An 18,583-nucleotide genomic window follows, 5' to 3' on the forward strand; every position below is an offset into this window, starting at 1 on the left:
CTCCTACCCCCCTAGAAACTTAATGGACTTATATTGAACCTATTGGCAGGTTCTTTCTATGTAAAGCGAAGCAAAAGGACCAGTCAATTATGGGGTGAAATAAAAAACAACTACCGTAACCAATACCGTACTCATTAATACTGAGAACACATTTTAATTTTGTGTTTCATCCAATGAAAAATATCACAACAATATTAACAACAAACTTGAAGTTGTTACTTGTTAGTAAGTTTTTGGAAATCATTCGAAGGGTTTTTATACATGTGTACGGAGGACTTAGCCAGAAATATGTCAAAACAACTCACCAACTCTCCTTGCGCCTACCTCATGCACCATTCCGGCCTGTTCTCAGGACACTTACAGTGACGTTACGTGCATGTGCAGTCCCTGAAACTGGTCACATCGCATGGCAATCGACATGTGAAATGTTGACACATGCACAAGAAATGTAGCAAAACATAAATTCCGCGCGCAACAGAGGCCAGCCTGCATTATTTGCTCTAACCAGGGCAGGGACTGTCATACAAAAACCTTCATCTGCTGGCTTCAACACGAAAGTGCACATTTCTGCTGTATATTTTTCAAAATATTCATTCCCCTGGCAATTTTCACCTAAATCGATTTGTCAGATAGAAACTTTTTGGGGTCAAAACCCCCACCCACAAACTAAAAGGATAAGTTTTTTATGTGACATCAAACTTTTGACGCTGCCCCTTAGAACTTTAATGTCAAGAGATTAGTGTACATGTATTATATGGTATAGAAGTGATCCCTGAGAAAGTGTACTTTTTTAGAAACATAATCTTTACAGCCCTGCTATGAGTTTTGCCAACCAAGGTCGTATGGTGGGCTCGATTGTGTGAGGACCCCTACGCCGTACAACTGAGGTCCGCAAACCCATATCGGTGCTGTGAAGGTTTTACTGTATGGAATGATAAACATGTACTGTACTACCACTGTACCAGTAGTTAAAATAATGTTCAGCATAGTTTTTTAGATAAAATGCATGCGATGTCAAAAATCATAAACATTTGTGTCGATGTTGCAGAGAAGCGATGGATGCATCCCCTCGCTGATTAACATTTATAATGAAATCATTTGTTTACCTGTAAAACACGCAAAGCATCATACGTGATCAAGACAGACTGAGGCATAAATTTAGGGGTAAGAAGGACAAGGGCGTGATGTAAATTATAGTAACTTACACTGAACAGGCAGCAATCTTGAGCCTATCATCAGAAACAGTTTGAGTGAAAAAAATTTTGTGACCACTTCACGATGAAATCACCATATATGTGAAGATGAGAAACTGTTTGCTGACAGCTTGGTTCATGTACCATGGCTCTATTGCACTCAATTTGACAATATTCTTTTCAATTTACTTATTCAGATTTCAAAAATACAGAGATTATCAGTAACGCGCTTAGTACACTTGGATTTCACTAGAATTTAGAAATATCAACTGTTGTAACTGGCTGGCATGGCTCCACCACTGTCATCACAACAATCAGAACAAGAGGTTTGTCTAATTGTGTAGAATGGAACGTATGTGGATAGCAATGCGCATACCGTAATAACTAGAATAGTTCAGAAATGTACGCGATTGATCATATTGGACGTAGTGTGCCTGGCTACAACTTTTGAATCTTGCGCACTGTTGATTATAGTGTTGCAGGCAGGATGCACCTTGCGACAATGTCCCCATCAAGCCCATTGTCCCGCATTCTTTTGTACCGGTACTTCAGGTCACCTCAGACGCACATATGAGTTGACTGTGCAGTGTGTTGAGTGTAGTCTGCAAGTAATATGTGATACTGATGATGACCTTTGTTTTGCTTATTATTTTGAGGCTTATATTTCTGTACTTTCAGAGCACAGATTAGAATTATTAAAATGCTGCACTTGATATTATAACTTGCTCTTAGTAGTCCAACTGACCTCTCTGATTTGCACATACCGGTACAGTATACTATACTACCGTACAATTATTTACCTGCAATTCAAGCATATACCGGTAGTGAAGCGGCCCAAGTAGCTTGATTTTGTTATGTGAAACTATAGGGTAATTTGTTTAAATATACCGGTAATACAAAATTTGATTAACAACTGACGCATGTTGTCCTCAAAATGTGCAAAATGTCCCCTGTTTAGTGGCCCTACCGGTACAACAATCTGGTCTACCGTACACCTTTAACAGCTGCAGCATAAGGATAAACTTTTTGGCAGAAAAATTTGTGTCAAATCATGTGGTCTAGAACACAATTTTACTCGACTGAAAAAGGATATTGGTGAAGACATTGAACATGTGCAGCAATTTTGATTCCGATACCATTGAAACCCTCTCAATGTGTGCCCATTACAGAGTCTACTACTCTGCATCAAAATCATGGCCATCTTGACCTACAATCTCCACACCGTATCAAAATCAATTGAGCCATTTTTCACTCAGGTCTGCGAAAGGAAAGAGCGAAGACTTGTTTTTCAGTTTTCCTAGACAATTACCAGCTTTGACGCAGGTGGGATGAAGGTTATACTCATCAACAAATTATCCAAGATGTCTGTGTATTCCGGCATGTCTTCTCCCATGGTGTGCGCTAATAGCGTATTTGAGACGTTTTGTGGTGTTTCATTGAGTTTATACCCTGTGGTGCTCTCATTATTTCCATTGAGTGACTCATAGAGGTTACAAATTATCACTATTTCAGTGTTATTGTGCAAGTTGCTGTGAGTTGGCTGTTGTGAGTCTGTGAATTGGCATGCTTTTGTGAGCAATACTCTCCTTCCGAAGTGTCAATCATTAATAATTGCAAATACATAATTAGCTTATAAATTTTCCTGTGCATTATGTAGTGCTTCACTCTACGATAATGTGCCTATGAAATCTAGTGTTTGTTTACCAGTTCAGTTTTCATAACCTATCTTTCCACCACCATGGCATGGTTAAGCCAAAACCAATTTTTATCATGGTCATTGGGGACCTGTTTACATGGACTTGGGGTGAAGTGGTCATTCTATAAGTCAATGTACATAATTTTTTGTTGTCATGCCGCTATATCCATTTGATTAAAGAAGTCCATATCCTTTTGTTTGATAAAACAGGTGCAACTTGTCTTCCTTTCCTTTCCTTTACAGTTCTGTATGGCTGCAGACAGCATTTGGCATTAAAAAACATCTTCTTTCTCAGGCTAATATGTCTTTGCCAAATCATTAAAAATGGAAATTCAGAAGAATGGTGTGCATGAAAGCACATTTTACTTAATTTGTAAAACAGTTCTATAAATTTTGTTTACACATAGGAGACATGCCAGACTTCATTAAGGAATATGCAATTGCACAAATTAGAATGCATTATGGGTAAAAATCAGAATGCATTATGGGATGCCTTTGACACTGTACCAGTGGGTAAAACTGCAAGTTATATCGGTATATGCACATACCAATTAACATACATGTGTCCTTGTTTGTTTTCTAGTATTTTAAAATGGTTACCTTCACACATTTTATTTTCAATTGCACTGCGTTGCATCAATCATAATTCATGAAGTGCTAGAAATAGTGGATCTTAAATGTCAAGAGATATATGGTACTTTCATACAATGTATTATATAAATTATCATATTCAAGTATATGTATCATATTCAAGTATATGACAATGTTGCAGAAATCATCCCTAATAAATTTTACTTTCTCAAAGACCATCATGTTCAGCAATAGGCAATATTCAGGGTATTCCTTGATGCATGTGTTTTGACATTTTTTGAGTTCCGCTGTCAGCGACGCGGAGCTTATCAAATAGGTTGATTTTCCGTCGTCGTCCGTCGTCGTCCGTCGTCGTCGTCGTCGTCGTCCGTCAACAATTGCCTTCTCCTCTGAAACCGCAAGTCCAATTGCTTTGAAATTTTATATGCAGCTCACTTGGGGTGACCTCACTTAAGTTTGTTCAAATCATGGTGAAATTTGCATATTTGTATTTTTGGGGCATTTTTTTGTGTTTTGGTAAAAAAATCTTCTTCTCTGAAACCGCTTGTCTGATTGCTTTGAAATTTGATATGCAGTTTACTTAGGGTGACTTCAGTCAGATTTGTTCAAATTGTGGTGAAATTTGCATATTTGTATTTTTAAGGCAATTTTTGTCATTTTTGGTAAAAAATCTTTAAAAATCTTCTTCTTCAAAACTACCAGTCAGATAGCTTTGATATTTGGTACATATGTCCCTAGGGATGATCTATTTCAGATTTGTTCAAATTGTGCAGAAATATGCAAATTTGCATTTTTAAGGCAATTTTTGCCATTTTTGGTCAAAAAATGTATTTCTCAAAAAGTACTGGTCTGATAGTTTTGAAATTTGGCATACAGGTTTCTATAGATGAACTAAGTAATATATATTGAATTTCTGATGAAATCTGTAATTTTGTATTTTGGGGGCAATTTTTGCCATTTTTGGTCAAAAAATGTGTATTTCAAAAAGTACTCATCTGATAGCTTTGAAACTTGGTATACAGGTTCCTACAGATGAACTGAATGATATATTTATTGAAATTATGATGAAATCTGCGATTTCGCAATTTTGGTGCAATTTTTGCCACTTTTGGTCAAAAAATGTGTATTTCCAAAATTACTCATCTGATAGCTTTGCAATTTGGTATACAGGTTCCTACAGATCACCTTAATGATATTTATTGAAATTATGATGAAATCTGCAATTTTGTAATTTGGGGCAATTTTTGCCATTTTTGGTCAAAAAATGTGTTTCTCAAAAAGTACTGGTCTGATAGCTTTGAAATTTGGTATACAGGTTTCTATAGATGAACTAAGTAATATGTATTGAATTTCTGATGAAATCTGTAATTTTGTATTTTTGGGGCAATTTTTGCCAATTTTGGTCAAAAAATGTGTATTTCCAAAACTACTCATCTGATAGCTTTGAAATTTGGTATAGAGGTTTCTATAGATGAACTAAATAATATTTATTGAAATTATGATGAATCTGCAATTTTGAATTTTTGGGTCAATTTTTTCCATTTTTGGTTAAAAAATGTGTTTCTCAAAAAGTACTGTTCAAAGCTTTGAAATTTGGTATAGAGGTTTCTATAGATGAACTAATTAATATTTATTGAAATTATGATGAAATCTGCAATTTTGAATTTTGTGGTCAATTTTTCCATTTTTGGTTAAAAAATGTGTTTCTCAAAAGTACTGGTCAACAGCTTTGAAATTTGGTATACAGGTTTCTATAGATGAACTAAATTTGATCTTTTGAAATTATGATGAAATCTGCAAATTTTATTTTTGGGGGCAATTGTTGCCATTTTTGGTCAGAAAATTTTATTCTCCAAAAAACTACTCATCAGATAGCTTTGGTTGACATGTTCTTAGGGATGATCCAATGTGATATATTCAAAGTATGATGAAATCTTCAATTGTGTATTTTTGCAGCTATTTTAGCCACTTTTTTCTGGCCACTGCATTGAGTTATCAAAGATTTCCACCTTCTTCATCAACATGTGTCAAAAATAGTTATTCTCTACATAAACACAGCGGAGCTATATCGGCCGCTAGGTCCCGCTTGTTTGAGTTCGCTTTGAAGCGAACAGCATGTGAATAAAACAGTGCTTTTCTCCAGAGTGTGCAATGGCATGAATCCCCCTTCAAAATACACCCCCACCCCTTTAAAATAAACATAAATGTGTGCCATGTCCCTACAGGGAGATCTGGTGATATTGACATACATGTACTCAGAGTATTGATTGTGGCAATCCATACAATGATTAGTGCCTATAATGTAACATGACATTGTTGATGTAACCTACTGAATAATCTGCCTAGACTTCCTTTAAGATAGAACGCACCTCGGGGACAGACATTCGGACTCTCAAACTTTTACAATTCTCTTCTGATGAAAGAAAACTTTTCATCGGATTAGTTTTTCGAATTTCGAAAATTTTCATTTTTCTCCATAGAGTTAACACAGGGATGGTGGCCATTTTGAAATTTCGAATATCGGTAAATCTTGGGTAATTTGTTTCTCTAGTACCAAAATTTGCACGGTGACCCCCTATTTTTATTCTTGATTTTGAAAGAGAATGATTGAAAGATTCCTTGAGGAAAGTTTGAGCAAAAGTTTAAGTCTTTCACTTTCAAGGTGCATATTACCTTAAAGGGGCAAAGTCGGCCATTTTTCATGAATTTTGTTTGGTACGAGATACTACTTATATTGTTTGACATGTTGAAAGATACTGATTGAATGGGTGACCATGCATATATTCGACCCCAGGTTTAGACACAATAAGTGAAACCATCCCGGGAATGAATAAATGGCCGACTTTGTCCATTTAAATACAACATTCCTGTACATACCGGGACATAACAATCAACTGAAGTACAAAGAAATAACTCCTGTTACTTAAGGTAGTAAAAATGTCAAAATTGAAAGACTTAATATTAAACTTTTGCTCAAACTTTTATTAAGGAAACTTCAAAAAATTTTCATGTACCGTTAAACCAGTATGTCCTGTACAGAATCACTGTAATATTGTAATATTTTACACTGTTTATCAGTTTACTAGAAAGCTAATAATAAAACTATTCGTAGTCACTGTATTCATGATAACTTAGTACAACTTCCGATATATTCATTGACAGAGTGTGAATCAAGATGAATGACACTGGCTCCACAGCCGAGTATGATTACCTGATCAAATTCCTGGCGCTTGGTGATTCCGGAGTCGGAAAGACAAGTTTCCTGTATCAGTACACAGATGGAACATTCAACTCGAAGTTCATATCCACAGTTGGAATTGATTTCAGGGAAAAACGTGTGGTAAGTGGCAGTATTTCTGTATCGGTACCACTACTATAAAACACTACAAATATTAAGCTACATGCTTTTTCAGCGATTTTGATTTTGAATTTTTATTGGATTATCAGATTTTAATTTAGCTTAATAGACATATTACCATTGTAGATATTGTGAAATAGTAGGATTTTAAACTGAACCGACCAAAAAAACTGACAAATTTTCTAGAAAAGAAAGCAAGCTGACAAGACATGTTTTACAGTACTTTCAAGCTTTGTGAATGTTGTCTGAAATCCATGCAAATAAAACAGTCATATATCCAGGCACTTACATTGAAATGTTCAGTGCCTGAGGAAAATGGATACTTACACTGATAATTACCATATGTCTTGCATACTGCATACATACCGTAGTACCGTATATCTTCCCTCAGATCTCATCAAATCAAACAGACGACATACCCCCCGGTATATTTTCACCTACCCATCGGCGGGTAGGTAACTGTAATACTTCATTTTCTGTCAAAAATTTATTGTCGGATAGATTGTTATTTCCAATTTGTTCATAAAAGACTAGGCAGTAATTTTTGTACTGTTTTGTATGGCGTTATTGTATTTCTACACATACCAGTAAATAAAGTACCGTACGATATCAGATTCAGTAGTATAGAAAACATTTTGGGAAATTTTAAGGGTTTTTGTCTCACAAAGTACTGGGAACTGCTGGCAGATATTAGAACATGATTGTTAACCATACAGCCTTGTACTCAGTCGTTGCAAGTATTATTGTAATCTGTGAGATTTGTCAGCAACCTTCGTGTACTGATAGCTCTTCGGCTATTGCTAGAATAAACTGTCAATATTGCACTTTTTCATGATTTTTGGAGTTGAACAATGAACGAAATCAGATCAAAGAGATATTAGATCCTAAATACTTAAAAAGTTACAGCAGCTCGTTTTCGTGCTCCATTGCAAGTGTCTTTTGTCATTCTTATCAACAAACTGAGAGAAGACATTTGATCTGACAAGGAGGAGCAGAATGAGGGTTGTACAAGACAAACACGATGTATCAGTATTTTTTCTTTGCCAAGAAAAAAATTCCAGGATTTCTGAAGAGCGACAGTGTAACGGTATACTGGTAGCTATGATAAACCAAAACTTGATTGCAATAGGTAGTTCCTAGCAGACAATCACAATGACTAGTAATACCGCTTGTGTCCTGCATCAGTAGAGGGTCAATCTTGCAAGCAATGATTTTTTGTCATCTTATTTTCGGGAATTTTCCGACTCAATTAATTGAGAATTGGCTTTAAAATTTTTTTAAATCTTAATTGATAGCTATACTGCTCATATCAAGAGTAAAAACTTTCTCTTCTCCTGCAGTAAAAACGAATCCACTGAATCCACCAATCCACATGAGCAGTCATTGCCTGTGTTCGATTTAGTTCTTACGGTAAACTTTGGAGCTAATAGGATGACAGGCATGTAATCTGCAAATGCATGGGATGACTTGCCCGTTCACTGGTGGAATTTCCTCTCATTTGTGAGAGTGTGTGTGGGCACAGGACTGTTTCATCTTTATGACCAGAAGAAGTCATAATAATTTCTCCTTTACTGTGAGGCAGCTAAAGTTTATAGGTTATCTTTTTTTTTCCTACAGCAAAACTATTTTTAATTTATTGAGTCTATTGAAAGTAACTACACGTCATGGAAATTCAGAACTATTTTATGAGTTTTAGCAAATTGGTATCATTGAGGCCTGTTTGCAGGGAAGCCGCATTTTTTATTTCACATAATACGTACATTGCAACTTTCTGATGATACTATTAAAGACTTAATTTGCAGGCAGTAAAATAGCTTGGAAAATTCATGCGTGGGCATGCATGGGCATTCTGTTTGCATTTTCAAAGGCTGAAGGTTTATTGAATGTTTTTGTAGCCTGATATGACTTCCAGACACTCTGTAAGAGACAAATTTCCAGTGGCTGCCTCATTTTGTGAGATCTTTTTCAGCAAAATATCACATATTCTCTCAAAAATCTTCAAATTTACATTTACAGATTGCCCTTTACTAGGTGTTTTGCTGTGTGTAACTTAAAGTAGAATACTGGTACACAGTACTGCAGCCACCATATCTATATTCTGTATCTCCCCTCCACATGTCATTGACAATACTGACCTTTTCCAGGCTAAAACCTTCAGATCCAAACATTTTGATATTCCTTCTAGTTCCTCAACTACCGGTATTTTTATTTTGCAAATATCCTAAATATTTATTTCATCAAGTTTAGAGAGTGAAAGATTTCATAATTATTATAACATAATTTCTGTTTACAATTTTCAATGCTGTTACAAATGGCACACACTGAAGCAAAACCATCATGGTAAAGCTTGTGAAAAATTTAAATATTATACATGTTGCTTCAGGTGATCATGTAATTGCACTGAGAAGAATTGGATTAAATTAATCTATAGCAGCAACTGTGAGAGACTTAAGTAAAAGGTCAATGTTTCAACCCCTGATAACCAGGGAAGGATGGTATCAAGAAGTTGTACATTTTCTCATACGGTACATAAATTTTCAAATTATAAAATCACTTTCATCTCGAAACCCATCAAATTCAGATATCGTAAACTTACTTTATCATTGCACCTTCACAATTTTACCATATACCGGGATTATGTGACTGAATACCATCATTACTGACATTGCGTGAAGTGAATTGCCTCTAAACAAATTCCAAACTACACCATCTCAAAGTTTACCCTTCAAAACAGTTAACCGCATTGCTAGATGCTAGATAGCAAACTGAATTTATTTTTCTGCAAGGCTATTGCTGTCCTGCATATCCAATTTTTCTATTGGCTAGAAAAGTGCTGGCTACCTCTCTTACCGTATATTATCAGTTCCGAGAAAAAATTCAACTGGTGAACACAGCTCTTAAAAATTCATCAGAACCATCTAACGTGATGTGTTGATGTCAGTGCCAGTAAGCAATATAGTCCTCCATCCTGCATATTAATAGAATATTAATAGAAGTGAATAGTGTTAGATCAATCTTTTTCACTACTTTCCTTTTGAATACTATGTAGATTGAGGTCTATAGTGACATGATGTAAAGAGTGTGCAAAAAAACACAGTTTGAGGACAAAAGCTGTTATTTTTATTCTTTTTATTAATTGCCAGTTTGCTATGATGAATCACTGGTATGGGTCAGTTCCTCAAAGCCAGGCCAAACTACCGGTAAGGTCACATTGGACAGATATATAATGCCAGAATTTTTATAAGTCCATTGTGACCTTAGTGTGGTTTGGTTTTGATGAACTGACCCACACTGATATGTGTTGATAGTAATTTTGTAATTTACCACCTCCTATACTGGTATGTCAATATCGTCAACATTATAAATGAAGATGAAAAGACCTTGTTTCTATATTAACCCTTGGACCACCATGGTTTGGCACAAACCAATTGTTACCAATGGTGATAGTTGAACAGTTTATAAGGTGTATGGGGGGGGGGGGGGGTGTACAAGTGAAAGCTCCTGCAGAGTCATCCATTTAGCTCTGCTGTCAATGATGCGGAGCTTATCAGAAAGGGTAGATTGTCTGTCACTATCTCTTTATTGTCCATCCATCATCCATCAATATTCATCTTTCTTCTCAGAAACGGCAATTTCCAATTGCTTTAAAATTTATTATGCAGGTTCTTAGGGGGTGATTTTTATAGTCAGAGCTGTTCAGATTGTGGCAGAGTTTGAACATTGCATTTACGGTGAGAAAATCTTGTCTTAAACCCCTTGTCTCAAGTATGCTGATTGCTATGGGTGACCTCAACACATTTGTAATTTTGGGGCAATTTTTCCTATTTATGAGAAGAAATCTTCTCCGAAAGTGCTTGCCAGATTGCTTTGAAATTTGGTACATAGATTGCTAAGATTAACCATAGACAGGTTTGTTCAAATCATGGTGGAATTTGCATATTTGTATTTTGGGGCAATATTTCATGTTTGTGATAAAAAATAATCTACTTAGAAAACTCTTGTCCAACTGGTATTATAATTTGTTATGCAGGTTGCTAGGGGTGACGTAAGTTAGGTTTGTTCAAATTATAGTGAAATTTGTGTTTTGGGATAATTTTTGCTGCTTTTTGTCAGAAAATCTCTAAAATAGCTTTGAAACTTAGTACGTATGGTTCCTTTGATTGACTTCAGTAAGGTTTGTTCAAATAATGCTGGACTCTGCATATTTGTAAATTAGGAGAATTTTTTCTGTTTTGTAAATCGGAAATCGCTCGTCAGATTTCTTTGAAATTTGATATGAAGGTCAATTGGGATGATCTACATCAGTTTTCACTTTAAAAAATCAGCAAAATTGTTTTTTTTATTTGGCAAAATTTTGCTGTTTTGGTCAAAAAATTACAAAAATCATCAAAGTTCGTAAAATCTTCTTGTGCAATTGCTTAGGTATGCAGATTTGTAGGGATGACCCAATTCAGATTTGTTGAAATTATGATAAATTTGTGTACTGTGAAATTTTGCCAATCAAACAAAACATTTGTCTGGACAGTTGATCTACCATATGGTTAAATGTTAGCATTCAGGTAAAGTGCTCTAGCAGTCAAACCGGCACTGATGTACCGGTATGCTAATGATCACAGGTTGGACTTTCACGTCCATATGTTCCATGTTCATCAGTTTTCCGTTAATTGATAAAACAGCCACTTTTATTATCTTGATTATCATAATGTCACAGTGGAGCTGTACACGTATTGGCCACTACGTAGCTTGTCTGTACTTGCCGTACCGGTATATTATAGGGAATGAAAGACTTGTACCGGTTTGATCAAATTTTAATCTGACTGTCTTACAGATATATCAAATAAAAAAATTACAATACGATAGTTGCGGCAAGTGTTGGTCAAACAATTCAGGAAGGGGCTTAATGTTCCGGTAGTAATGAAGTCATTCTTTATATTCATAAATGTGTTGACTTTTGAAACCTGAGACTAGTGAGAGCTTATATTACCAGTATGTGTAAATAGTATCCTATTGATATGCGAGATGTTCCAATATTCAAATTTTTATGCAAATTGGAGTTACCAGCTAGGACATGTTAACTGACCTAACATAAATGTACAGACTAAGATAATATGGTATATTCACAGTTCTGTTGTATTGAAACGCCAAATCAACATTATGAGCAATTCTTCTATGACACACATTGCCAGTAAATTTAAAATGATGAACACAACTGTTAAAGTATTCATGAAAGCCATCTCACATGATACTGTATGATCACGGACAGTATAAATACTTCTTTGTGCTTACAAAGAAAATCTACACGACTGTATTTTTACATTTTCTGATCTTTTTCCCATAATGTTGGTTATTATTATTTTGTTTGTAAACCTATTCAAGACACAAAGTGATAAAAGAATATTTTGCTGCATTTATTCCCTCTGTCATTTTATTTGTACAACACAGTTCATTGCTTGATTAAAAGTATGTATAGTGGTAACTGCATAATGCTACAATCACGACTTCTTTCATGATTTTATGAGCTGAACCAGTGCGTTACCAGTAATACTGTAATCGTTTTTCCAAAGGAAAGATTGATTTTGTTTTTTAATTTGCTTTAAGCATTTTGTCAAGTTTGTTTTTTAATAATCAACCATATTGATTCTAAAGATCAAGACATGTTAACACGAAAACCTCACAGTCTGATGAATGTCTTCAATTATCACCCAGTGGCCAGTCAACTTTGACCTTCTATTGGCTGTGACCTTAACCAATCAGCAACCACTTCATTGCACATTACACGAATTGACAATTGCCAAGTGGATGTCACTGATTATAACTAGCTATGTTTTCAGTGGCTCTTGTTAAATTGAGTAGGTCACCTTTTCATCATCCCTGCGGCGTAGCATAACGCCTGTTGGAAGGGCATCAGAGGTAGGCGCCGGTGCTGCCTTCCTTGTATCAGCCTTTTTTCATTTTTTTTAATTTCAGAAATGTATGCAAAATTCTTAAAAGAAATGTATTACTTTGTAGAAACAAAAAAATTCCAGCATTTTCTATAACTTTTATTTTCAAATTTAAAACTGCAATATTTGACTCAAAGGCAGAATTTGGCAGATGTTCTAACCACACAATTTTACCCTCAAAATTTTTACAATACTTTTACACTGTGCTGCATGTTCAGACTTATGAAGGAAATGAAAGCTGTACTGTCTTGATTTATAAGCAAATTTAATAGGCATAGTGGCCATTTTTTGAAACACTGATAAATTTTAGATAATAAATAATAAACAATAAACACTGACCACTACACACATACCGTACAAGCTGTGTTGACAAAAAGAATACTCGAAATTTCAGCATGCAAATGGATTAGGGTCAGACACAGTAGTTGATATACAGAAGCAGAATACTGGAAAACTTGCCACAAGTTACAGCTTATGTCCGTTTAATTTACTCATTACAAAAAATACCATCCATATCGTCTTTGAAAATATCAGTATTCTAATCCTTGGTGCTGGATTGGGTTCAAGTAAATTCATACGTTTACTCATATATCTTTTCAGCGGCCATATTTGAGTTGCAACCCGAAAATCATTTAGTTGTTAAATCTATGTTGTGCATTCAGCGTCAATGTTTTAAAATGGTTCTGTGGTCATACTTTGGAGAGCGTACATAAGTTGCATCTGATTTCAAACCATCAATCGTGAAAAAAAAATTGCAAAAAATACAGCTGATATAGGGTAGTGATAGAGCGGTAAGAAGAAATAAAGAAAGCAAAAGTTCAATGGAAAATCACCTTGCTACCTGTACACCAAGAATGCAAAATCAGCGAGTAAACCATATTCCCATCATTACCGGTAGATTTTTTAACATCATTCTGTTGCCCAGACAGGACACAATGCTTTCCTCTCAGTAGAATAAGTATCTGGTGAAGGCTTGCTAAACCATATTTCCAGTAATAGATTTTTTTACATCATTCTGTTGCCTTGACAACACACAATGCTTTCTTCTCAGTAGTAAAAGTATCTGACGTACGTTTCCATATCTCTCTTTATATGGTAACATTTTCATTCTTTTATTTTTCATATTCTTATTCTGCATGTGCTTTCCTGAAGATTCCATCCTGCTTTACGCACTCAGACACGGAAACCTATTCATTTCTTTGTGCAACACACGGAACTGACACCAGTACATTATCAATAGTCTTATCCATGTCAGCCTACACCCAGGGAATGTATTTTCCTGTCGGAAAGACACTTCATATATCTGTTAAGCTTTTCAGTCCAGAGTAAATGCTGGATTGTTTGTGAAAGATTGTGACGCTGTTTGAGTCAACATTTACATTGTTGCTTCCAGTGAAATATTGACAGGAAAGAAATCTACTTGACCCAGGTATTTTGAAAAAATTAATTGCTCTAACTCAAGAATATGGTATCTGCCTGTGACTGTGATTTTATAAAAAGTTTATACAAAGGTAATTCAAGGAAAATAGCTGTAACTGTAGATAGTTCATATGAAAAAAAGGATTTTATAATATTATACTGTTTTGAAGCAATTTTTTTAATGTTTTTAATTAGGTTTCAAATTTAATAAATAAACTGTTGTATCATACCAGGTATATCGTAAGTAATAACAGTGTTCACTCAAAGCAATTTGACCTCAAGTAACAGATTTTGAACTTTTTACATAAACCATTGTTATCATTATTAGCTATGGTACAATAGACTAAAGTCTATAGAAGCCATTGGGATGGGTATCCGTCCGGCGTCAGTCTGTATGTATGTATGTATGTATGTATGTATGTCCGTTTGTGAGGCGTCTGTCCACTCAAATATCTTGAGAACCGCAGTATACTTACTGATTTGATATTTGTTGTGTAGATGAAAAATATGATTATGAGAAACTTTTTTTTTAATTGTTTGATATTGTTGAAAATATGCAAATTAGTGCCAAAAAAGGCGTTTTTGTTAAAAAATTTTGTTCTTCATAACCGCTGGTCAGACAGCTTTGTTATTTATGTACAGGTCCCAAGGGATAACAAAACTTAGATTTGTTCAAATTGTGATGAAATATGCAAATCTGTATATTTAAGGAAATTTTTTGTCATTTTTGGTCAAAACTTTATTTCATCAAAACCGCTCGTCTGACAGCTGTGATATTTGGTATACTGGTTCCTACAGATGAACTTAATACGATATATTGAATATCTGACAAAATCTGTAATTTTGTATTCTTGGTGCAATTTTTGCCATTTTTGGTCAAAAAGTGTGTTTCTCAAAAACTACTTGTCTGATGCCTTTGATATTTGGTATACAGGTTCCTAGGGGTTGTCCTAGTGTGATATATTGAAATTTGATGAAATCTTCAATTTGTGTATTTTTTGGTCAATTTTTGACATTTTTTTGGTCAAAATATTTGTTTCTCAAAACTTGCTCATCTGATTATCTTTGATATTTGGTATACAGGTTCCTAGGCTTTATCCTAATGTAATATATTGAAATTATGATGAAATCATCAATTTTGTAATTTTGCAGCTAATTTTTGGTCAGGCCATCCTGAAATGAGTTATCAAAGATGCCTGCCTTCTACATGTGTCACAAAAAGTTATTCTCTACATAACACAGCAGAGCTCTGTCAACTGTTGGGTCACTTGTTTTTTCAAAAGCGCTGGTCAGACAGCTTTAATATTTGGTTTACAGGTCCCTAGGATGACCTTGGTGATATAATTTCATACAGTCAGGAAATACCGGTACTTAATTTTGTATCCATGTCTATAGTAACTTCAGGGACATTGGCCCTATGTTTATTATTTGTCAGAGAAACATTTTTTGAATGATGTCAGCCAGCAGTGCCACTTGTCTAAAAGAACATTCAAGTGGAATTTTGAAATACTGGTAGTATCAATGCCTTTATCCTGGTTTTGTGTTCTGTCCAAAATGCTGGCTGTCACTGTTTTTCCACACTGCCGAATTCTCATTGCGAATGACTATATGGCTGGGGAATACCCGCAAGCAATTGCATTTGATGTATGAGACACAAATCATGAATTAAATATTGTTGCAACAGAGAAGAGACTGAATACCCTATTGAAGAAACATACCTATACTCTCAATGGTATGTAATTAACCATCAAAGGGTAATGTAGTAGCAGTGGAAAAATCTACCCTTTCGTCTGGCTTAACCTTTTTGTACATCTGTGCTCTGATCTGCTCTTGTTGTCTTAAAATAGTTTGATGGAACTCCATTTGGTGATGTAGGGCTGATTGGGTTAGAGGGACGATGTTAACATGTTGCAATGTTAACTCTTTGGGTGCTATAATTTTTTCCCACCAAAATTTTAGTGCAACATTTAACAATTTTTTATGAATTTTTCTGTATTTTTTTTTTAATTTTGGACTGGATGGACACCACATTTCATAGGCTTAATTTTTTATTCAAAATTTTGTCAAAACTCTGAAAAAAATTGACAGGGGAAAATTTTATAAAGGCAACAAAAATTGACTGTACCAGTCGTGCTCAAAGGGTTAAATTTAGAGGTTGCAGACTGATGTATTGGTGATATTTGCATGTATGCCACATGGGTATTTTGAAATTCCATACTTTAGCATGCTGACAAGCCATGAGCAGATGCCTAGTCAGGTGATGCGAAATGTTTAAATTTCAGTCTACAATCAGTCCTAACATTTAATTTTAGTAAAGGAATGTCAATGACTAAAATTTGGTAATGGCAAACAAATCTCATTGAGCTAGATCTCAAACTCTTTCCTTGAAACAAATATTTTAAAAATTGTTTAGCTAAATGCTAGATTTTTGCACTTCAAAATTCCCAGTTTTTGGTTCTGAAAGTGTGTTTTTTCATCTGATATTCAAAGTTCAAAGTCACTTAACTGACATTGCTAACAGTAAACTTGAATTTGGCAGGAGCAATTGAATAGTTGACACATGGTGTAGGGCTTCCCATACCACATAAACACACCAAGCTGTTTCCATGACAGTTGACATTTTACGATAGAATACACAATTTTCACAAAATTTATGTGGGTGGCTAATTGATTTCAAGGATTTCCAAGGCGTCCTTTACTATTTCAAGGATTCTTGTATATTCTCCCACTCATTTGTAATTCTGCCAAGTTTGGAAAAAAAACACTTACGTAAATTTTATGATTTATAACCATCAGACTGTACCCTCACTTGATATAAGCTACATTGATGTGTCGCTGATTCAAGATGGTTTTTCTTTGATTCAAGAAAATGTTGCATATTACACAAGTACTGGCACAAACACATTGTGTCAATACTTGTGTAATATGCAAAATTTTCTTCGTGTTTGTGTTAAGTAATTACTTGCGCATCACCTGTAATTATTATTTCACTACTAGCCGTGTGTCTCTTTTGCATATGGGCCAGAGGCCTAGAAAAGCAATTAACCCTTACATACTTATCACAAGTAGTGGCACCGCGTTTATGCTAAAAATGTTCAGTAATTCCTAAGGTGACTCAAAGATGTTAGAAATGCCATCAGTTTGTGGGAACACTGCCACCTTCCAGTACTCATGCAATTTATGTGGGTTGTAGAGCTTCCATCCCTCAAGCTGACTTCTATTTCCTCATAGATTTAACATACCGGTAGGATTGGTTGCCATTTGGAATTTCAAGTGTGTTTATTTTTTTTGTAATATGTTTCTTTAGTTTCAAATTTTAGAAGTGACCCCGAATACATGTATGTCAAAGCGATGTCTGTCTATCTTTCTGTCTGTCTGTCTGCTGCTCGATATCTCAAAAACGGCTCATCAGATCAGAATCAAATCTGGTACATAGATTTAGTTTGTAAATGGCAAGAACTTAGTTTTTGGCGGGTGTGGCTTTGCTTACTTTTTGCTCATTTGCATAATTAATGATTTTAGAAAAAACAGATATACATTCAGAATGACTGAACACGTTCTGATGAGATTTGCTATAAATGTTGATCATACCAAGATGTATCAGCCGTGAAAGATACGGTATTAAGGGTTGACATGAAAGATAATTGCCGATTTGCATATTTAATGAACTTTCCTAATTAGGGATATATATCTGAATTGACTGGACCAAAGTTGATGAAACTTGCTACATATTGAAGATACTATGATACAGTATTCTTGAAAGTCGTCAAGCATTTTTACTCCATCCAACTCCTAATTTGCAAATTATATAACTTTTTGAAAATAGGGATTTATATTTGAATTTACTTGACAAAAATAAATGAAACTTGCTATGTTCATTAGAGATACTATGATATAACATTATTGAAAGTCATTAAGCATTTAACTGCAGCCAATTCCTTGTTAGCATATTTAATGAACTTTCCTAATTAGTTATGTATATCAGAATTGACTTGACCAAAGTTGATGAAACTTGTTATTTACATTGAGGATACTATGATATAACATTATTGAAAGTCATTAATTAGTTTTACTTCAGCCAATTCCTTATTTACATATGTAATGAAAATTTCTAATTATGGATATATGTCTGAATTGACTGGACCAAAGTTGATGACTCTTGCTACATATAGTTAAGATACTATAATACAATATTATTGAAAGTTGTTAAGCATTTTTACTTTGGCCTAATTTGCATATTTGATGAACTTTCTTAATTAGGGAATCTGTATTGACTAGACCAAAGTTGACGAAACTTGTTATGTACGTTAAAGATACTATGATACAACATTATTAAAAGTCATTTAACATTTTTATTTCAGCCAATTCCAAATTTGCATATTTA

At 34.7% G+C, this 18,583-nt stretch overlaps 1 protein-coding gene across 5 annotated transcripts in view; it reads left to right on the forward strand.

The window, feature by feature from the left end:
* LOC139124532 (ras-related protein Rab-27A-like) overlaps positions 1–18,583 on the forward strand; it is an 80,154-nt gene that overhangs the window by 50,233 nt on the left and 11,338 nt on the right. For all 5 annotated transcript variants that reach the window (XM_070690669.1, XM_070690672.1, XM_070690673.1 and 2 more), the window contains exon 2: positions 6,643–6,820. In XM_070690669.1, the coding sequence (XP_070546770.1) occupies positions 6,656–6,820 (165 nt within the window). In that variant the 5' untranslated portion in view covers positions 6,643–6,655. The remainder of the gene's footprint in view (positions 1–6,642; positions 6,821–18,583) is intronic.

The sequence above is a fragment of the Ptychodera flava genome (genome assembly GCF_041260155.1).
Source record: "Ptychodera flava strain L36383 chromosome 23 unlocalized genomic scaffold, AS_Pfla_20210202 Scaffold_24__1_contigs__length_23054250_pilon, whole genome shotgun sequence".
In the NCBI taxonomy this organism is placed as follows: domain Eukaryota; kingdom Metazoa; phylum Hemichordata; class Enteropneusta; family Ptychoderidae; genus Ptychodera; species Ptychodera flava.